This window comes from Cheilinus undulatus, linkage group 17, assembly GCF_018320785.1.
Source record: "Cheilinus undulatus linkage group 17, ASM1832078v1, whole genome shotgun sequence".
Classification (NCBI taxonomy): Eukaryota; Metazoa; Chordata; class Actinopteri; order Labriformes; family Labridae; genus Cheilinus; species Cheilinus undulatus.
This window is the reverse complement of record NC_054881.1, coordinates 38231857-38255587: the sequence shown is the minus strand read 5'-3', so window position 1 is coordinate 38255587 and position 23731 is coordinate 38231857. Positions and strand designations below refer to the sequence as shown.

General features: G+C 39.3%; 1 protein-coding gene across 1 annotated transcript in view; it reads right to left on the bottom strand.

The window, feature by feature from the left end:
* dcc (DCC netrin 1 receptor) overlaps positions 1–23731 on the bottom strand; it is a 326580-nt gene that overhangs the window by 161306 nt on the left and 141543 nt on the right. Inside the window, exons 8-11 of the mRNA XM_041810331.1 lie at positions 11644–11803; positions 3316–3470; positions 1757–1905; positions 1525–1663 (exon numbers count right to left, since the gene is read on the bottom strand). Of these exons, the coding sequence (XP_041666265.1) occupies positions 1525–1663; positions 1757–1905; positions 3316–3470; positions 11644–11803 (603 nt within the window). The remainder of the gene's footprint in view (positions 1–1524; positions 1664–1756; positions 1906–3315; positions 3471–11643; positions 11804–23731) is intronic.

Here is a 23731-nt window from a genome sequence, read left to right as displayed (position 1 = left end):
TGACACATTATTGCCACTATTAACCCCTTCTACCACTTTTCAAGCCACATGACACAATTTAATATGCCCATTTTTGTGAGTTTTTATCAATTTCCATCCCATTTCACCAAATTTCCACCTATTTTTCCTACTTTAGCACCATTTCAGCCACTTTTGAATCCCCTTTTACCACTTAATATGCCCATTTTTGCAACTTGAACCCATTTTTGCCTTTTATTTTTTGGTTATTTTGCCACTTTTATCTTTTTTTTTTTTGGCATTTCTAACCCATTTTTGCTACTTTTAAAATCCAATTTCACCACTTTTGCCACCATTTATTGTCATTATCAACCCTTTTTAGCTATTTTTAATGTATTTTAATTCTGTTTTCAACGAAAGGATTCACATTTTTAAAAGAGGCTACTTATTACACAAACAAATTAAAACTTGTTTCTTTGATAAGAGTGGTTATTGTTCAGTTTAAACATAAAATACCACAGCTTAACTTTACAATGGACCATGATTTTGCTGGCCCCCGTTCGGCTCGCCCATGTCCCCCCTTAATGGGCGGCCTTGTCTCCACATAACTATCCTGAATGTGCATGGCTGTGTTCAGCCACCCTCAGGTACAGTGGGGGTCCCTAGTCTCTGGCACCTTTATTTTGGGGGTTGTGGACTGAAAAGGTTGAGAACCCCTGCATTAAGCCACATCAATTTCCTGAGAGGGGTGGAGTCAGGGGCGGAGTCAGACTTCTAATTAATATCTAAAGCTACAGACACAGAAACAGCTCATTCTGAGGGGTTTTTAGATATGTAAAAATCCAATACTGGAGTGTGTTTTTCAGCAACAAACTTCACAGGCATGTTTAGGGGACCCCTGAGACCAATATAAACTAACTAGGGTAAAATATGTCCCCTTTAAATGAATTATCTCATTTATTTTTGTGAGACTTTGCACAGCTATATCCCAGACACAACCAAGGAGAGCAGAATCATCCTCTGTAAAGCGCTCTGATTTTGAGGATGTAAGAGCTGCCTGTGCTGAAATTACAGCTGAAGACTGGCTCTTACTTTGCTCTTTTGATTGATTTATAATAACCCTAATTTAATGAGTTGTACTTTAAAATTATAGTCGTTAATGTTTCTGAAATGATAGACTTCACCAGCATCCAAGAAGCACAGATGTTTGCGTCAATTTAGCTACAGCTGCGCTGGAATTAAAGTTATTAATAAAATGCTGATTTCTTTGGAAGATGTCAGCTTGTAAACACAAATCAAAGTTGGTGAGAGCAGTTTAAATTATAACCAAGAGTATTTAGCAAGTTTTAACACTGAAATTTTAACATTTTCAAACGCACTCACTTTGGTGGTTTGTTGTGTGTCACATGGTATAAAATCTGTATTCTCACGTTTTTGCATTTTAATGTAAACTGAACTTTTTAATGACAGTCTGAATGGTAAATCAAACCCTGGTTAACAGAGATGCATTCATTTAAAATTTGCTGACATTGGATCTAAAGCTGAGACAAGCAAAGACAAGCTCACCATCTGATTGGGTGGTTATTCTGACGATCTCTGACGCCGTTCCTGGTCCGTAGCGGTTGATGGCCAGAACTCGAACAGTGTACTCTGTGAACTTATTGAGTCCATCCATCTTGTAGTTGAGTCCGCTCACCTCCACACTCTGGATGCAGACACAGAGAGTGGGTTACAGCTCATCACATCAGAGTTTCTATCTAAAAGGCGATGGCACTGGTAAAGGTGTTAAAGCTCTAACCTGTTCCTTTCCTGACGGGCTCTCGGTCCACAGCAGTCTGTAGCCCAGGACGGGCCCGTTTGGGTGGGCTGGAGGCTCCCAGCTCACCTGGACAGAGGTGGGTGACAGAGCCTCAGCCTGGAGGGACTCCACCTTGCTGGGAACCTGGACTGTTGACAAAAAGAGACATAATACGTTCAAACACATGCATGAATACTTAAACTTTTACAGTGTTACTGCTACTCTTTCTGCTGCTGCTTTAGCTTTAGCACGGTTCATCCCAGCAGGAATAATCTTTAATCTGATAACATATGGGATGATTTTAGACATGATTTTGGACCCCTAAAGCCACTCCCAATGTTTGGTAGAGATAGGATGGCCTGATTTGACACTTGTTGCAACCAGTTTAGTTTGGTTTGGTAGAAGTTCAAGCCTCTTCAAGGCTGTTGTGTTTTTACGTACTTTTTGATGTGCTTTAGTCATGCTGCCAAATTTAAAAGAGAGTTTATGAATAAAAAGTGCATATTTTTCATCAGATTGATCTGTAGTGGTTCCAAATATTACATTACCACCTCCTTACTGGGTGCCGAACATGTTCGGCCTGGCTACGTTTCTTGATTTTGAAATTTGTCCCAGTTGAATTTATAATTGAATAGCCCTGGTCTAGTGGTTAGGTCATGCCCCATATACACGAGTGGTCTGGGTTCATGTCTGGCCTGTGGCTCTTTCACCGCATGTTATTCCCAACTCTCATCCCTGTTTCCATCTCTATCCACTGTAGTGATGGGTCATACGCAAAAGCTGCAGCTCTGAGAGCCGATGCTTTGTAGTGAATCAGAAGAGCCGGCTCCCAGTTTTTTTTCCTTTCGCTGCTTAGCTCTCACAGTGCTCAGCCCCACCTCTGGTCAGTTTGGCGGCCATGTGGCCAATCACATGTGAGGATAAAGGATTATATCATTACGTGAAAACAGAGATCGGGTTGTCGCTACCCGATCTGTCCCGGAAACCCGATTTGTACTGCGCATGTGCAAACACACGTCTGCATCTGCTTGACATTAACTCTAATCCTGACCAGTGGAATTTAAATGCTAAACCTAAGAATGGTTTTGTAACAGAATAAATGCACAAAATTGGGCAATTATAAGGCTTCTCACAAAAACACTTAATGCAAAAGGGTTTTCAACACACTAACCATTATTTTTTGCAAAGTTAAGGTAAAATATAGGGCTGCAAAAGATCCTAAATAAAGAGCCATTTGGGAGTCAAAAGAGCCGGCTCTTCTTTGGGAGCCAAGCCAAAAGAGCCGGCTCTCTGAAAAGAGCCGGACTTCCCATCACTAATCCACTGGCTTTTCTCTCTCTAATAAAGGAAAAATGCAACAGATATGAAAAAAGTGCTGTCTGCCAGCCTTGAACAGCTGATTAATGACTGAGTCATCAGTGGCTGATGGTTGAAACACAGCAGAAGGAAATGACAGTGGAGGTCTGGAGTGTTAAAAATATGATACAGCTCATTTTTAATCATTTTATTTTAGCTGTCAGGGGAAAAAAATGTGACTGTGAAGTTTTTGGGTGTCTTACGGTCTGGTTTGGTGGTGATCTTCAAGGGGGCGGAGCTTTCTCCTGGCCCAACGTCGTTGTAGGCGATGACTCTGAAGCTGTAGCTCTCCTCTGGTTTCAGGTTGGACACGGTCAACTCGAGAGACTCTGGCTCCGACACATTCACTGATCGCTCCCTAAAAAAAAACAAAAAAAAAAACAATGTTATGCTTTCATTACAAACATCGAAATCTAAAAACTTACTAGAAGAACCTGCTTTAATGTGACTGCGCCTTCTGCCTGAACACATTAAAAATGATCTGAGAATCAAACAGGATTTTCCTTGAAGGTGAAACTTTTAAAAACACCACATTCAAAAGAGGACAGAGTTTTATTTTGTAAGCATACAGATTATCTTGGCTCTAATCAGATGTAATCTGTGTAATCCCTCGGTTACTGCGGCTAATCCTCAGATTACGGCACCTCTGCAGCCTCTCAGTCCTCGACTAATCACTAAATCACTGAAGAGACAGCTGCACGCAGCAGCATGCTCCTCTGCAGCTTCAACTTTTCCTGCTCACTTCACCGTGAAGAAAGAAAATATCTGTGGAGGGACTTTTATGCCTCTGCTGTGTGGGATTAAGATTTCCTCATGTTGAGCTCACCGCAGCCTCCTTACTTGAGGCTTTAAATGCAGCCCCATGCCTGGCCCCTGAATAAATGAGCAGCACTGATAATGGTTCAACGATAAATGTATTTTCATACATCAGATGTTGACCCAGATGAACAATTAAAAAGCAGATGTAGATTGTGACCATCTCTCCTAAAAGTCATGTGAAAGGTAGCGCCAGTGTTAGAGAGACCGTCAACAACAAATCCTCATCCCCCTCCTCAGCAGCTGAGAGGCACGGAGGTTACAGAAAACAAAAGGAGAGTCAGTTCTTGGGGCTCATGGATCCATATTTTCCTCCGAGGCGCTGAGAGAGAAAGCAGAGAGGGCGAGCTGGATGTCAAGTTAACCAGCGGGTCTGTTTGTGTCACACACTGAGGATCCTCTTTAACCTTCAAAGGCCACAGTCTGCAATCATACGGTCCAATCAGAAACAAATAAAACACACTGAGACGGGCCTGTTTCTGCTCCGGTTTCACCCTCTCAGCCCATCTCTCTGCTGATTTTTCTCTTTGTTTATCTGATCTCTTTTTTAAACTCATCAGACTGATGTCTGTGTGATGAATCTTCATCATCTTTACGTAGCATCACACCCATGAGTCTGCACTCTGAGGGCTAGAGAAGCTTCACCAGCTTTAAATTATGGAGACAGTAACGTTCTCAGTTACAACCTACATGTAGTTACCAGTTTTTGTTTTCGTTTTACAGACCTCTATTCAAAAAAGTTGGGACATTGAGTAAAATGTATTTAATTTTTTTTTTCTTTCTGAATTTGATGCCTGAGAGAAGGCTGTGAAAGCTGTGAGGTGCTAAAAATCCTGACAGACCACAGAACTGTCTGGGACCCCGACAAACCCAGAGAACGGTCTGTACACACTTGAGCATTGGTGCTAGCATCCTCGCTAACATTATATTCATTTTGGAGCTGAAAAGTGTGTCGAACTGTTATAGGGTTCCAAAGTTGAAAGCTTTATTTGTGTCATTTTTAACCCATTTAAACCACTTTTTCCAACCATTTTGCCACTTCTCTTTGCTGCTTTTCATTAGTTTTGTACATTTTTACCAATTTTTACAATTTAAAAGACTGTTTTGCCAGATTTTAACCCCTTTTTATCACTTTTTGTCTCATTTTTTACCATTTTTAACCTTTTTTTGTACAATATAAATCCCACATAATCCCTTTTCCCATTTTTGCCCCTTTTACTCCCACTGTACCCTATTTTCTCCCATTTCTGCCACTTTTTCTGCCTATTGTAGCCTCTGTTGTCTCATTTTTGCAATTATTAAACCTCTTTTTAATTTTTGCCAATTTTAACCACTTTACACACACTTTTGCAACTTTGAGACAATTTTGCCATGTTTAAACCCATTTTTTAATCATTTTTTGCAACTTTAAACATAACTTTTTAACCCATGTTTGCCTCTAAATCCATTCTATGCCACTTTTTAACCCCATTTTACCTTATTTTTTACCCATTCTTTGCTACTTTTGACCCATGTTTGCCAATTTTCCCTTAATAATTGCCACTGTTGATTTAGTTTTGCCTCTTTAACCCTTTCCAACACCTTGTACACCTATTTTTGCCCATTCTAACTGATTTCACTGTTTTTTACGCCCATTTTGTCACTTTAAATCCATTCTTTTCAGTAGTTACTCCTTCTCACCAATTTTCTGCCGGGGATTCTGCCCATTTTTGCCTCTTTTTCCTCCCACTGTACTTCTTTTTCCTTCCATTTCTGCCACTTTTTTGCCTATTATAGCCTCTGTTGTCTTATTTTTCTCACTATTAAAAGCTTTTTGCTAATTTTAACCACAGATAGCTGTTAACGACACCCATATTTGCTAGTGTAAGCAAAATTTTCACCACTTTACACACACTTTTGTCACTTTGAAACAATTTCGAACCCATTATTTAATCATTTTTTGCAACTGAAAATATTTTATAAACATATTTTGCCTTTTTTGCCCATGTATGCGTCTTAATTCATTTTATGCCACTTTTTAATTCATTATATCTTATTTTTTACCCATTCATTACCACTTTTGACCCATTTTTGCAACGTCCCCATCTATAAATGCCACTGTTGATTTGTTTTTATCTCTTTTAACGTATTTCACTGTTTGTTACGTCCATTTTTTCCATTTTAAATCCATTCTTTCCAGTTGTTACACCTTCTTACCATTTTTCCTGCTGGTTATTTGCCAATTTTAACCATTTTTTGCCACTTTTGACCCATTGTTACATTTGTTTTTCCTGCCTATAGTGTCTCTATCAACTCATCTTTGCCTCTTCTAACCCATTTTCATATTTTTTTTCATGTATTTTTGCCAATTTTAACCAAATTCAAGTGTTTGTTACAGTGTTAATTTTGTTGACTAAAACCATGACTAAAAATATTCGTCGACAGCCTTTTATCCAAGACAAAAACTAGATTAAGACTAACAAAAACAGATCTGTGATGACTAAAACTGAAAAAAATGGGGTGAGTTTTTGTTAATATGACTTAAACTAGACTCAAATGTGATTTAGTTTTCGTCGGACATTCAAAATACACATTTCTCCACTGTGGGTAAATCTGTCAAAAAACAACGCAGCTGTATCTCTTCTGCCTCTCAGCTGTAGAAAGCAGGGACCAAGGTTTGGCAGAGTGCAGAGAACACACTACCATGATTTGGTACCAGATTTAGGCAAGAAAATAAATGCTTGGACTAAAATATGAGGACTTTTTATGGACTAAAACTAGACTAAAATGTTTTGAGTTTTTGTCAACTAAACCAGTCTAAAACTAAAAGGGATAGAAATGACTAAAATTTGACTAAAACTAAAAGACACTTCATTTAAAGACCAAAACTAAGACTAAAATTAAAAATAGCTGCACTGGTTTGTTACACTCATTCTTGCCACTTGTAGCTGCACCATTTTCCTGCCAATTTTGCCACTTGAACCCATTTTGGTTATGTTTTTAATAAAGATGTTATGTTCTAAGATATTTTGTCAAGTGAGTAACTTAAACTTCATTGGATGTTCTTGACAATAATCTAAAAAAAATTCTGAGAGTAGAAATTATAACTATGTTGTAAGAAAGCCAGAACCTAATGTCCTCATATGTGGATGCTGGGTCTTAAGAGGTTAATACTGAGAGGTTTTTGGAGGAATAAGCCTTCATCTAGATGTAGTTATGCTCTGATTTTATAGGAATATCTCGTGTGTCTTCTTGTTTCATAAAGTTAAATGGGATTATCTAAAAGGTAAAGATGATTTGTGGATGACCCTGCCACAAGGCCAAGTCTCAAGTTGAAGTAAACATCTTCTTCATAAAAGAAACCTCTTTAAACACCTACAGTAGAGCTGACTCACAATAGAATCATCTCTGAGCACCCGAACCTAATCTGAGAATAATAACACAAAGTAAGACAGGCCGGGCTCTGACATGGAGAGTCGGCACAAATCCTCTTTAGTCTAGAGTCACATCCGCCCTTTCTGTGCCTCTAATTCTTCCCACTTTCCTTCTTTTTCAGTTTGTCCTTTTTATTGTCAATACATTTCCTGGAAGTCATTACAACTGACAAAAAATGTTATCCCTACTCGGCCTTCCTGCCATCTCCCTCCCTCCTGTAATCTCTCACTGTCTCGTTCCCTCCCGTCTCGTTTTCTGAAAGTTATTAGAGCTGCAAAAACCTGCCCATGTATTTTTCTCTGAGTCATTAGAAGTGACAAAACCTCAGCCTGTGTATCTTCTCTAAGTGATTAAGACTGACACAATCTCTCTGTTGGATCAGTTCATGATGAAACTTCAGTGGCTGCTCTGTCCGGTAAACTGTTCAGAGCTAGCAGAGCGGCGGCTCCCCGAGGAAACAAAGCTTAAAAGCCTGGATGTGAAAGCCTTCAGCCGCAGCCCCGACTGTCAGAGGTTACCATTTAACATCAGCGGGGGACTCGCCAATATGTCACCCAGAGCTTTTTTTCTAACAAACGTTCAGAGCTGCTGTTAGCCGCAGCGCCGCGATCAGAGGGAAAGACTGTTTTCTTTGACATACTGTTACTTTACAACTCTATGCCATTAGTCTGTCGTCCATTTTACTACAAGTCGAGAGTGACTCAGACACCGTCAAGTCTCCAGCATGGGTTCAAAAACCCTTCTCAGCAAGCCATGTGTGGCCTTGGGATAAAAATGTTCATCTGATTCTGGGCTGGTTGTTCTGTCCAGGATTGTTGTGAAAGCAACATAAGGCTGCACTAGAGGCATGAAAAATAAAACCAATAGGAGTCCACGTCTTATATTCGATGGTCCGGACTTCCTGAAGCATTAGAACTTCTTTTTTTTCCTGCTACACATCCCTTTATCTAACATGATCACAGTGGCCCATAATGAGTGAATGTTTTCATGCTGCAACACTTGATTTAGACCATGAACATGCATAATGGTTCATTCTCAACATTTGCATGCATGCTGTTCTGAAGATGTTAATGTGCAGACGTCAGCAGTAACTCAACCTTACAGACATGCCAGTATGTTCACTTTATGGGACAATAGAGCTTAAAAAATCCAGTTTAACTTAAGATCAGTTTGCTGCCATTTTCAGGCGAGCGCAACATAGAAGTAACAGTGGGAGGGAACAATAGCTGAACTATCTGGACTTTCAGAGGGTCTGGTTAGGGTTAATGGGGCAACTTTGAAAGTGAAATTATCATTGCAAGGAAATTTTTCCCATATCAAGAGAGTGAGCTTCTTCTCCTGCACAGGAGGACTACTGTTGACACGGCATGCTCTCAACAGCACATACAAGTGCATTTCTGTGTTTTTATGTGGACAGGGATGTTTGTGAGAGTGTGTGTGGACTGTAGGCGATTAGCTGGCAAAATGGTTGAATTCAGATCCTGTTGTTGTCTGCACCAGAATTCAGCTTTGTCTAAAGCAGTAGTTCTCAACCTTTTCAGCCCACAACCCCGAAAACAAAGGTATCAGAGACCGGGGACACTAACTGTACCTGATACACAATCAAAAATAGTCATGTGCAGACATGGATGCCCATAAAGGGGAGAGCTTTCTGGAGCCACGCCAAACTGTGGGGCTGTGGAGGTCAGCAAAATCTGGTCCATCACTAGGTTAATCTGTGGTATCCATATTTTATACTTAACCTGAATAATAGCTACTCTATTTTTTTATTATTTTGTGCCATATATAGCCTTCTTAAAAATCTAAATCTCTTTTCTTAAACAGAATTAAAATGAGTTAAATTGGCTAAAATTAGTGGAAAAGGTGGTGAAATGGGATTTTGAAAGTAGCAGAAATCGAATAAAAGTGGCCGAAATTAGATTAAAGTGGCAAAAAATAAACAGAAAATGGCAAAATGGGCAAAAAAAAAAAAAAAAAAAAACGCCATGGATCTTTATATACCTAAAACAGCCAGCAGGTCAAATTTACCCTTTTATTAACATGCCTTGATTTTCATTAATTGCACTGATCAAGGACTATTAATTAACCGATGACATTTAACAGTTTATTGACCAGAAAAAGAGAACTAGATCATTGTTGGAAGATGATCCGTCACATAGAAAATCGTCTTTGGACTTAGTGCTAATCCTGAAACTTCCCCACCACCAGATTCTTTATATTAAAAGCAGTGAAATGATCTTTTTTCATTTATCAGCGGTGAATATATTTTTTTTTACCCTGTTGTATCCATGATGGAGGTTGATCAATGACTTTTGATTAGGCATTGATGCAAAAGAGAGAAGGTATTTCCATGGTCCTGTCTATTTATTGCTGGGGGAAATAAAACAGTGGGAAAATGGGGTAAATCTTACCTGTGTGACAGTTCTATATATTAATGTCCATTAATAAAATTTGGGTTTAAGCAAAGATTTTTTATGACACCAGGTGCTATAAATCAAATTTTAAGGAAAAGTCAAAGCCTAAAGGTCTTTAGTCAATGACTAAAGTTCATACGTTTTTTTCAGATCCATAATCTGAAAAAACGTCACGCACTCGGACCTTGCACGCTGGACCCGATGCGTTTTTATTTGCCTTCACCACGAATATTTGTAGAATGTGCCAAATTGTTTCGTACTGCGAGCCCGTGTCTCTGTCACTCCTTTAAAATCCTGCTGGATCCATCCAGACAGAGAGCATCATACAGAACCTGCTCATGCTTTAAAGCGCTAATCCAAATCAGAGAAACAGAGAGAGCAACTTTATAATTCAGTCTCTGTTATGACCTGTGAGTAGGTTACAAATTACCATTATCTGCCGTATTTCCATGGCTGATACCCACATAAAACACGGGCAAACTACGGTGTCTGAAGTGAGGTTTCGATGCAAGAGAGGGAAGGGTTGGACGGGGGTGAGTACACGAGAAGGAAGCAGTGCTCACTGTTGTGAATCATCGGTCACCCAAGTGAAAATTGATGTGAAATTTTGCATAAAATCAAGACTGTTCAGAAAAAAATATGACGGACGAAAATTTCGGCGTGAGTGTGCAAACATCATTAGAACAACATGAGCTCGATTTTATTTCTTAATGTGCAAAAAATTCGGACAAAATAAATGGACCCAGTGTGTAAAGACCTTTACAGTCCTTAAAATGATACTCCACACTGAGTAAGATAATTTTACCCCTCGGCAGTTCTCGTGTTAAACAGGCAAAAACGGGTAAACTGAGGCAGAAAGATAGGCAGAAGTTGGCAGTCATGGGTTAAACTGTCAAAAATGGGCTTAACAAATAGTGAAATATGGTTAACATGGGCAAAAATTGGTGGAAAAAATGGTTACTAGTGGCAAAATTGTGCCAATAGAGGCAACAATATGTGGAAAGTCGCAAGAATTGGATTAGAAATGGCAAAACCAGGCAGGAAAAGTTGTGGGAAGGGTTTAAAATGAACAAAAATAGTTTTCAAGTGGCAAAAATGTGGCAAAATTGGCAAAATTGGTTGGGAAAAGTGATGAAAGCTGTTTAAAATTTGGCAGAATCGGTGTTGCGTGGCAATGTGTACTTTGAAACATATTAGTTATTTTTAAGGCATCTGGAGACCCCCTCTCAGACCCCCTCTCCTAGAGCACCACTGGTCCAAACTACCTGCCACCAGCCACTGCTAAAGCACAACTGTCTTGCTGCTACAATGCTCTTTACTAGGACGGCTAACAGCTAACTGCTAAAGCACTGATAGCATCTCCTGGAAACAGTGTGATTGAGCACTATGCTAATCTAGAAAATGAGGATGCAGGTTATAAAAGGCTGTCAGGTTATATCACATCTAACCAAAGCATTGTGTGATGGTATTCAGCTCAAGAATCTGGATGTTAATCTGCAAACAGGATTAATAGCCTGCAGCATAAGCACCGCTAATGTAAGCCACATTGTGCTCACTAACTTTGCACCTTTATGGTGTGATGTTGTTTTAGCGTTGCATGTGAAGTCAAGTTTGCAGAATGTATTTATTTTACTTTAGACTAGCTAACTTTGTTAAATATTGCATTTAATCTGACAGTAAATTGTACCCCTAGGAACATCACCAGAGGATAGGTTTGTTTTCCCTTTGACGATGAAGGAGGAAAACCTCTGTTTCATAAGTACCCGCCAACATATGGACTGAGATTACTGGGATGAATGTAACAGGATGAGGCTTTAAGGACACATCAATGTCAGCCAAAGTTAAAGAGAGAACACTGATGATGGAGAAAAACAAAACTTTTCTTACCTCTCCACTCCGTCCTGGGAGTAGTAGATGCCATAGGTCTGCACAGCTCCTCCGGTCTCCTCTGGGGGGCGCCAGCTGAGACGGACAAATCGGCTGGACACTAGGACAGGGACCAGGTCGCGGGGGGCAGAGGGGAGGGCAACGCCTGGGCTGGGGGACACTGGTGGGGGATCAGAGGAGGAGGAGTAAGTCAAGGGGGTGCCAGAAGGAGCAGGAGGAGCAGGAGGAGGGTGCGGAGAAGGGGGAGGCGTGTGGGCGGGTCTATACTGAGTGGGCGGGGCCTCAACTATAAGTTCATCCAGGGGTGGGGAGGAAGTGGGGGAGGACGGGGGAGGAGAAGCAGGTGGGTGAGACGGGAGGGAAGGTGGGAGGTTGCAGGAGGTGGAGCAAATCAAAAACAAGAGGAGCCAAAAAACAGATGAGATGTGCAGATAAGGAACGGAAAAGACGTGAAAGAGACAAGAAGGAAGAAAAGGAGGAAGAAGAGCGGTGAAGAAGATCACAGGCAAGAAAAAAAGCAGCAGAGCATCTGAAGAGTTCATCAATAACACTGATCAATCAAATCTGAACAGTTCATCAATATCACTGATCAATAATACTGAGAAATTATTGTAGACAGGAATAGAAAAAGGCCTTTTAAGTCTCCACTGCTGTCATGAAACCAGAAAAGTGAATTTCTGTGTACAGAAAAATGTAACTGATGCCAGGTTGAATACAACAGCAAGAATACAGAAGACCATGACAACAAGTGTTTTCATTCTTGTTTTTAATGACCAAAAACTGCAGAAAGAAACTCTTAAATACTCCTAATTGTACAAATATGTTGGCAACATTTTGATGGAAACTCACTGCTGTTAAATGCCTCACCTCACATGTGTATTTGTAGTAATTGATCATGAACTTTATCTTAAATCTTTGCTTTAAAATGCCTCACCTAATATGCACATTTTCTCTAATAAGTCTTTTAACTGTTCCTTAAATCACTGCTGTAAAATATCTAACCTCATGTGCACATTTGCACTAATTGATCTAATAAAAAAGCTTAAATCATTGCTGTAAAGTTCATCACCTTATAGGCATAATTGCACTAATTAATATATAAACTATACCTGAAATCACTGCTGTAAAATGCCTAACCTCATATGCACATTTACATTAATTGCTGTAATAACTATGTTTAAATAGCTGCTGTAAAATTTAACACCTTATAGGCATATTTGCTCTAATTAATATATTAGCAATAGCTTAAATCACTGCTGTAAAATGCTTCATCTCATATGCACATTTGCACTAATTAATGTAATAACTAAGCTTAAATCACTGCTGTAAAATTCATAACCTTATAGGCTTATTTGCACTAATTAATATATTAACTATAGCTTAAATCACTGCTGTAAAATGCCTCAGCTCATATGCATATTTGCACTAACTGATCTTATATCTAAGTTTAATTCACTGCTGTTAAATGCCTCACCTCACATTTGTATTTGCACTAACTGACCATGAACTTTATCTTAAATCACTGCTTTAAAAGGCCTCAACTAATATGCACATTTGGACTAATTGATCTAATGACTAAGCTGAAATCACTGCTGTAAAATCACTGTGGTAAAATGCCTCACCTCATATGCACATTTGAACTATTAAATCTTTTAACTGTAGCTGAATCACTGCTGTAAAATGCCTTACCTCATATGCATATTTAAAATCACTGATCAGTTTGAAGTAGCTCAAATGACTGCAGTAAAATGCTTTACCACATATGCATATTTGTACTCATTGATCAGTTTAAAGTAGCTTAAATGACTGCTGTAATATGCTTTACCACATATGCATATTTGTACTAATTAATCTATTTACCATGATAATTACTAGCTTAATCCATTTACCGTACCCAAATGTTGGGTATTCTAGTCATTTTAACTTAAATACTGTTAGAACGCTCTCGGTGGTAAAAATCAATGCTCTTGTGTGAAAGTGTGCAGATGTTAACCTGCAACTATTTACAGATTAATTCCTTTATACTACACACATCACTTTCATGAAATAGATGACTTTTGAATTTTGAGCCCTGCACATTAAGAGATGTTTACTTTAGTAGATTAACATAAGAGTATTTTAAATGATTAATGTACAAAATCACACTAAATTTCTACATTTTGGTGACAATTTAAAGAATATATGCACATGCAGGCTGTCATTGTCCTCTTTAAACCTACCGTAATTTCCGGACTATAAAGCGCACCTGAATATAAGCCGCACCAGCTAAATTTAGGGGAAAACCAAATGTGTACATATACAAGCCGCACTGGACTATAAGCCGCAGGTGGAACAGTGGCACGGTGGAAACACCTTGGCCGTCTGCTCTCTCTGTGTTCAGCCAATCTTCAAGAAAGTCTTCAAGTTCGGGCTATCTGCTTTTATTACCTCTGAAAGCTTTATTCGTCTTTTTGCATTGAGCCAGTTCTTCATGCTGGCGTCTCCAACATCTCACCATTGATTCACTGATGCCAAGGGTACGTGCAGCAGCTCTCTTTCCTTCTTTGACAGCCAGATCGACTGCCTTTAACTTAAAAGCTGCATCCTATGCATTTCTTCGTTTGTTTTCCCTAATGAGGGTTTGTGCCTGAAAACTTCCTTTGCGCAAACTGTCTCTCGTAATGTCTGTCTTGCTCTCGTTCTGTCTCTCGTACTGCATTTGGTTCCACTTTTGCTTTCGTTGTTCGCGCGAACTGCCTGTCTTACTCTTTTCCGGCCTCCAGCATTTCCTGCTGGAGCCCGCCTCTTAAAGGTGGGGGACATGGACCGGCCATAGAGCCCATAGAGTTTAAAGGTGGGGTACCGTAACCTGTAAAATCCATAGATTTAGAAGGTCCCCTAGTGGCCGTCAGCTGTAACTAATCTATGTAAAAATCCATAGATTAGCCGCATCGTTGTATAGGCCGCAGGGTTCAAAGCATGAGAAAAAAGTAGCGGCTTATAGTCCGGAAATTACGGTATTTTGATTTAAAGCAAAGTGCTGTTTCAGTAGAGAGGACAAAAAGGATAAAACTACTATAGATAGTATGAGTACAATCTCAAAGTTGTGGGAGGAAGAACAATGCAGCCACATGACTTCACTACCCAAAGTGCATTGCACAAAACGGTAAGATTTCTCTGTCTCTTTGTACAGCACACATATAGAAGACATTAATGTTAATCTAATAAAATCAATACTTCATAATATGCAGGGTACTTTTAAAAGCTTCAGTTTAATTTAAAAACATGGTTTCAAAAGCTATCAAACATTTTTACAACCTTGGTCTCCACTAAGTGCACTTTAATGTTTTAAGCACATGAAGAGCTTGTCTGCAGCTTTTGGACAGAAAGCTTCTCTAAATCAGGAAGGAGTAGGAGTCAGTAGACTCTAAAGGTTGTTTTTATCTCTTGTTGAGCATTTGATTGAACAGCACAAGTGTTATTACAACGTGTCAAGAAAATCATTCATCTTGGCTCGGACTTTCCAAATTCTAGCAGAGCTGATTGTCAGACGACGGAAATAAAGCACAGACAATGATGAAAATGGCTTGATGGAATCAAAACACAGATGCAAATGAAGAAAAATAAAAAATATGAAATATGAATGTAAGAGTTGATTCCATGATTGTCTATCACACTGATGCAGAGCCAATACGCTAACTCTCTAGTCCTTATAATGCATACAATTATGACTTCAACATGTGCTCAGACTGCCCATCCATTGATGTGTGTAATCACCTGCAGCAGCAGCCTTAGAAATATTCATGCATTCCTCTTTTGTGTGTAAACAACAGCAGGGTACTCTCACACCAGGCCTGTGCATCTAAAATAGTGTGCCTTGAGGCAAATCTAGGTGAGCCGTGGGAATTTGACATTATTGCCACAACTAAATAAAAACTAAAGATACTGCAGCATGTGTTAAAGAGGCTATTTTGCATATGATGTGCCTCAAGATGTCGGCTTGATCTCAGGTGGTCCTTGGGCAATAAAAATGAAAACCACAGCTCTAGGCCCAGCTGCCCCTCACAGCGCAAAAGCACGATTGTTCCCCTTCACAGCCCCCTGCTGGTCACACTACTTCAAGCCCAACCAAGCATGAGCATGGATAAGTCACTTTTTAACACAGTTTATAAGACCAGCTACTAACCTCTGAGTCAGAACAATGGAGAAATACACAGACAACATGACAGTATCTTTACTCACTTTGTGGCCTATTTTCAGGTAAGATACCACTCTCTAACACTACACTGTCATTTAAAATAACTGAGAGAAAGTCATTTCCATCACTATGTCATGCCAACATTATGCTGCATGTGTGTGCACATGCATGAGCTATCATGCTGTGCCCAAGCCCTCCTCTTCCATCAATGCATGGGCCAATAGGGAGTGCCATGCTTTAGCATGGTATGCAGCACTCACACTGCTCAACAGACTGGGCTTTGGGAGGTCAAACTTGCTTCGACATGGGACGGATTGCCTTGTGGGAGTGCACTTAGTCAGTTTTGAGGTTTTTGTCATGGCAGTTGCCATGATGTTTATAGCTGATATGAATTCCCATTAGCTTTGGCACAGAGCTAGAGCTACTCTTCCTGGGACTTGTCACATAATAAAACACGTTACATTCCAATATTCTGTATGCTTTTTTCTGATTTACTATAGAGTTAATATTGGAACAATCTGACAAAATCAGAAAATAAAATCATGCATGAAAATCAAAGGTTTGCTCATTATTGACAGGGCTGTGATAATCCCCCTCAAGGAAATCAAATTTGCATGTAGTATGTCAAAAATATTTCTTTTTTTGTGTGTTTACATTTTAAAAAAATGGGGGTTTTTGGTCTTTAACTGGCAGTGAAAGGGTTAATCCCCAAACATAATCAATATTTGATATCTATGACCATGTCTGATGTTGACTACAAAATAATGCAAAATAATTTGGAAAAATGTATTAATGCACATTATTTTTATTGCTAGTATGCTGCCATTTTAGGTCACGGTGTGACTATTTCTATCTCTCCATCTGAGGTTTAAAATAATAAAAGTTCATCATGGTCAGCAGGATGGACCTCGTTGTCTGCACGGAGCATAAACAGATGCCAACCCAAGCACTCGCCATGATTATCCTTCTTACTTGACAGATTTGCCGCCAGCTACACGCAGACTAATGTCTAATGTAGGGGTGTCAAACTCAAGGCCTGTGGGCCAAATCTGGCAGTTTAACAGTTAAATCCGGCCCGCAAGATGATCTCATATTTCTGTTAGAACTGGCCCATCAGTATGAAGTCTGCAGATTTCCTCAAGCATAGAAATATAAATTTATCCTTGATGATTTAAGAAATCCTTGTTAAGTCATAAAATCTGAAAAAGTAAGGAGTAAAAATATTTAGATAAGAATTCAGGAATGTGGGAAAAGAAATTAATTTGTGTTGTAATTTCACATTTTCAATTTTGCATTTAAAAAATACGACTCAAACTTATGATTTTGACTTTTCATTTCATGCTTTGACCTTTTCAACTCATAATTTGGACTTTATAAGTCACATTTTTATCTTTTAGATTCCCAGTTTTAAATTTTCAGTCATATTTTGACCTTTTCAACTCCTTACTTTGGCTTTTTAATCCCATATTTTGAATCTTTTAATACATGATTTCAATTTTTTTCTCATATTTTGACATTTTAAATCCATAATTTTTAGTTTTTGTGTCATATTTTGACCTTTAAAACTCCCAATTTTGAATTAAAATAATATTTTTAACTTTTTAAGTCATCATTTTGAATTCTAGCCCATACTTTGACATTTTCAACTCCTGATTTTTGCTTTTTAACCCCATATTTTGAACTGCCAGACTCACAATTTAAAATTTAAAATTTTTGACTTTTAAACTCATGGTTTCAAATTTGATCTCATATTTTGACCTTTTGAACTTATGATTTCAACATTCTCCTTGTATGTGTCCTTGCATTTCAACTCAGTTTTGAATTTTCATATATTTTGAGCTTAAAGATTCATAATTCTGATTTTTTTAATTCAGATTTTGAACTATTTAACAAATTACTTTGTATTTTACCTCATATTTTCAACTCCAAACTGTGACATAATCCTACAGTTTGACCTTTCCACTATTTAAAAATTTGAATCATATTTCGACTTTTAATTTCATGATGACAAATTTCATTTCATATTTTGGCCTTTTAAACTCATGATTTTGACTTTCTTGTATTATATTGTATTATATTATATTTGCCTTTAAAAATAATTTTCAATGTCATGTTTTGACCTTTTGAACTACCAAATAAATTTTTTTTCAGATTGTGAGCCTTTAAACTTATCTTTTTAACTTTTAAAATGTCAATATCATTTATCATCTGTGCTTTTTATTTCATATTTTATTTCTGGTAAAATGAGGTTGACAGTTTCTGGTTTAAAAGGTGACCCTGTTAGGCCCTCAGGTTAGTCCTGAATCCAGAATCTGGCCCCTGCTGTGATTGAGTTTGACATCGTTGGTCTACTGAATCAGACTGTGCACATGTGGAAGTGTGCTTAGGCCCTTAGCAATGCTACTAATAGCAATTAGTATAACAATCATGCCTAATGTGAAAGAGCTCTTAAATTCCTTTATTTATCTTATATAATTGCAGTATTTTGCTCTTTAAGTGCCACTATAATCCTCATCTCTGATAACATTATTGATCAAACATGCAAAACACATCAATTCCCAGGTATTTTGGCTGTTTGGGGCCAAATACTGATTTTGAACGGGGACCCTTCTTGTTCTATTATTGATGCAATTTTACAATAACCCAGCACTAACAGGAACACAGCCCAGAGTTCTGGAGGAGTCTCTCTAATCATGAGTGTTGCAGGAGTTGTAGCTGTTAAGTTGCAACCAATTACAGAGCTGCAGAAAACAACACATCCCTGGGGCAGAACACGAACAATCAATGTAACAACCACAGGTACACACGACTGAAGATTATTCTTAGTTTGTAGTGGTGAATTAGTGATGGAGCTGATTTAAACGCAGCCAACGGAATCAAACCTGAACAATGAGGATCGAAATGCAAGCTGACACCTTCTCATCTTCCTCTTCTTCATCATGAACAGGCTGATCTCCACTTTCTCTACAGTCAAAGATCCCGACCCCCTCGCTCAGTCTGTAAATGCTTTTGTCCGTTTGCACGTGTCAATAAAGCTTCACTGATCACGCACCTTTCACACTTTATGATGTGATGAAAAGACGGGCAGAGAAGAGGAGGAAGGAGGGATAGGTGACGGTTAGAACAGGTGAAAATGGAGAAAGACAAAGATGGTGAGAGAGCAGGGTGACAGAGAGGAGAGGATGAAGAAAATAAAAAGAGAAAGGCGTATAACAAAGACAAAAAACAGCAGAGGGAGAAGGGAAGACACGGGGGGTTGTGGCATAAAGGAAGCTGGGGGGAAATAAATGGAAGATGAGTGGACAGAGAGGAAATAAACAGAGGAGAGGGTACTGGAGGAGAGGAGTAGATTGATAAAAATATAAATGAAAGGAAGAGAAGATGCAGAAAGAGGAACTGGAAGAAAATGAGGCAAATGAAGAGGAAAGTAGTCAGAGTGAAAAAGGACAAGGAGAAAATGATGGAGGAGGATGAGGATGGTCAAGGAATGATGATGAAATGAACAATGGAGGAAGCAATGTAGATAGAAGATGAAGAAGAAGGAGGAAAATCATAAAAGGATGATTTCAGAGCTGGTGAAATTGGTCTAGCAGAAGTGGAAACAGCAATCCCACTCCTATGAATCTGAACAGCCGGGCCTAGAAGGAGGCTACTCAAACCCTGGAGCCAAGCATTTGCAGTGAAATAGCAATCAACAATCTCAAGCAACCTGTTGACTCATACGCTCTAGTAGAAGTTTAAACAGTGGCTGCAGTATTTAAAGGCCTCGCCTATGTACAGGTGGGTATTTCTGACAACCGAAGTTTGTCATTCAGCTGGGAAATGGCATCTAAGGTCACTAAAGGAGCACTTTTTGGAGAAATCCTTCCAAGACAAGGATTTTTAAAGACTGATTGATTTCACTGGTGTGCAATGTTATCACTGTTGTTTACACCAGTGGTTCTCAACCTTGGGGTCAGGACCCCATTGGGGGTCACGAGACACTGAGAAGGGGTCACCAGCTGCCTTAAAAAAAAAAATAAAAAAAAACTAAGGGAGCTTTCACACCTACGTCGTTTGGTCCGGACTTTCGGACTTTTCTGTTTGGTCCAAACCAAAATGATAGGTGTGAAACCTCCCCTGGACCATGGTCTGGACCAAACAGCTGGACCTTGGTCAGACCAAAAGAGGTGTTCTCGGTCCAGACCAAACAGAACCATGGTCTTGCCCAGTGTGAAAGCATTATTTTGAAAGGTTCAGACCTTCGTATCAATGACAGGAAGTTACGACATGACTACTAGCAAAGGAAATCCATCATCATAACAAAATGAGCCGCGGAAGAGCCCACAACAATCTCACGCTACCGAAATTAAGCAGCAGCCTGGACAGGGTGGGCTAACGGTAGCTGCTTTACGCGAGGAGTAGAAGTGTCCATTATTATGTTGAATGGAGATTGTCCAAGCACGGAAAAAATTCATAAAATTGTAGATAAAGTTATACCTCACTACTGACAGCTCATCTTTTCAAGAGTTTTACAACACATACCTTCTCTCCCGAGTCGGTGTTGCAATGGCTCGCAGGATTGCATACTTTCTTCTCCCTTCCTGTCGACAACAATAAAGTTGTCGTCTAATGATAAAACTCAAGATGAACTCGGACCAGCCTTATTACAGCTCTTCAAGTTGTCGCTTTTGGTAGAAGAAAATCAACAATGATATGATAGTGGGAATGACGATTTCATTCATTGTTTACAACATTCAAGACTCGCATTATTCAACGTGTTGACGTCAGACGCCCGCCGGCCAAATGACCAATCAACGTAAACTACAGAGACAGGCAAACCACGTAGTTGATGACGATATCACGTAGGTTCGTCATGTAAAGTCTGTTAGTCCATTTGCATTAATGACAGCGTGAAACAGACCGAACCAAATGTATGCAATGGAACAAAAACACAGACCATGGTCTGGACTCTCAGGTGTGGAAACCAGATTTTAACCCTTTTTTTAAAATCACATTTTAACACAAATTTTGCCAGTTTTAGCATATTTTTGCCACTTAAAACCCATTTGTGTCCATTTTATACCCTTTTCCACCACCTTTTTCTGCATGTTTTTGTCACTTCTAAACCAATTCTTGCCACTTTTTGTCTATTTTTGCCACATTATTGCCATTATTAACCACTTTTTACACCCTTTTTGCCCATTTTAACTACAGTTATCCCATTTGTGCCTGTTTATATCAATTTTTCATCCCAGTCCACCTAATTTCCCCCAATTTTTTGCACTTTAAAGCCATTTCAGCCACTTTTTAATCCCCTTTTACCACTTTTTGTGCCCATTTTTGCCAATTTAATCCATTTTGGGTTATTTTTTACCACTTTTATCTAATTTTTTCCCCCATTTATGTTCTTTAAAAATCCAATCTTAACACCTTTTCCACAATTTTTGCCATTATTCACTAATTTAGGCCATATTTTACCAATAAAAAATCCCACTGAAAGGAGTATGGAAACAACAGATTATTCAGTCTTTCTGGGATTGATTTGCTGTCAACTTCAAAATAATTCCATCATATTTTTTGCTTCAATTTAATGAAAAATTCTGTGGTTTTCCACATCAAAAATGAACTTGTCTTCATCAGTGGAGCTGTGGCATGTCTGTGACCCTGATGACCAAACAGCATTAGAACAACATGAGCTCTATTTTATTTTCTAACATGCGAAAAATTCAGACGAAATAATCGGACCCAGTGTGCAAAGGCCTTGAGTGTAGTCAATAATTGGCCAGTTTTGCTCATGGCACAAAAACAGACCATCATTGATGTATGCTTTGGTCAGATTTACAACACTAAATGAAAATTAATGGGAAATAATGGGAAATAAAAGAAGAATGCAGAGAAAGAAAGACAAAAGGAAAGAAACAGGGACAGCGAAGGACAGGATGTGAAGGCAAAAGCTGGAATAAGACATGAGGAAGTTAATGATGGGAAAGTGAGCAAACAAAAAGGGGAAAAGGGAAAGAAAGGTATGAAAAAGAAAGGAATGGAAACAATGAAGGGGTGACAAAGGAGGAGTGTGAGGAAACAGAGGGGTGCTAACGCCTCCTCTCATCTCTGTGAGATGAGATTTTGGGGTGTGAAGGGCAGATTCGTTCCTGCTCGCTGACCCGGCCGAAAAGCCGAGCTGACGCCGAGCAGTAAAGCGGCACACTCTGCCGAAAAACGGACAGGAAGGGTAAATAATAGAGTCAGACACCACAGAAGAAGAGCTGGAAAACAATCGGAATAAGTGCTGAAAATTACCCAGCAGTCTGCCCGACGACAGATGATACCTGCTCTCACACACACAGCCTCCATGTTTCCTCCATGGCTCTGTCCATTTTCTACAAGCTGCTCTGCATTTATATTGTTTCTGCTGCCTGAGTGATCTTTAGGGGAGGCTGGTTTCTGCACCGAGGTCTCTGCAGAGAGGAAATGGGATTTTTGTGTGTTGAGAAAACAAAACTCTGCACTGAAGGACTGAAAGTGATTTTAAATGTTCTTCAGGTTGTCCTATTATTCTGGTACTTCAGTGCTTTTCCAACACCAGCTATTCTAAAACTGAAAATTTCATTATTCAATGATTGATAGTCTTGAAAAGCACCAAAGCTCTAAAAATATATATATTTCCCACACAGCAGATATAGGAGAGGAATGTATCTAACAAACATTTCCAACTCCTGCAAACCTGAGTGGTCTGGTTGAACCGAAACAAACTTGGGTGCCTTTAATCAGTTAGTTAGTTTAGTTTGGGATGGTCTGAGCGCTCAAAAAAACTCAAGTGCTGACCAAAGGATTGACCTCTGTTCTCTTTACAGACAACAGTCTCAGTTTGCTTCCTGGTGCACCACAGCTATTGTATAATCTAAGGGTGCACTTTAGGGTCAGTTGCAGCTGATGATACTGTGCTGAAGCCCAACCGAGCCCAAGTATGGATATGTCATCATGTCATAGTATAACATATGTAGTTGATAAAATGCTCAGTCTCACAAGGTCAGCACAATAATGAAGAAAAGCACACACAGTGGGACAGAAACTTTTCTTATTTTGTGGCTTATTTTGAGTCATTTTAGTTGAATGTAGAGCTCTAACACTGTGTCACTGTTGAAAATGATTGTCCAGAGGAATGCATGTTTAGCACGCATGTTCCGCATGCATGCTCTGCTTGCATGTTCTGCATGCGCGTGCAGCATGCATGTACAGCATGCTTTTACAGCATGCATGTTCTGCATGCGTGTGCAGCATGCATGTGCAGCATGCATGTACAGTGTGTGTGCAGCATGCATGTTCTGCATGCGTGTGCAGCATGCATGTGATGTTAGACATGTACATGTATGCGTGTAGTTGTGCATGGGCTATCATACTCTGTTGAAGCCTAGCTCATCCATGCATGCCTGGACAAATGAAGTGTACCCACTTTGGGCTCGAACCAAGTGGACTTTGGGGTTTAAATGTGCTTGGCTACCACATGGATTTCCTTGTGTAAAACTGAACAAAATAAGGAAAGTTAACCAAGAAGCAGTGCATTGTGGGTTTAATTTGGGCAGATATTCCAGAAAGCATGGCTAACGAAAGATCACAGCATCTGTAAACAATGTCAAATAGATTTGTCTAATGTTAGCCTTGCCAGCTCCGGCTTCCTTTGGTCTTCCATAAATATCCACATGCCTGTGTTGAATGTGGTTCCTCTGGTATATGCCAATGTAACCTGACACATGCAAATTTATCTCCAATTTAAAGACCAAAATCCTGCAAAACTGCGCCGTGCACAACATTGGAAAGGATGGTGGCAAACACTGATTGGAGCTACAGTGCCAGCTGGCTATGCTACATAAAATTTGTTTGACTTTACAAAGGGCTTTGTTAACCAAGCTGAATAAAAAGCAGAAATAT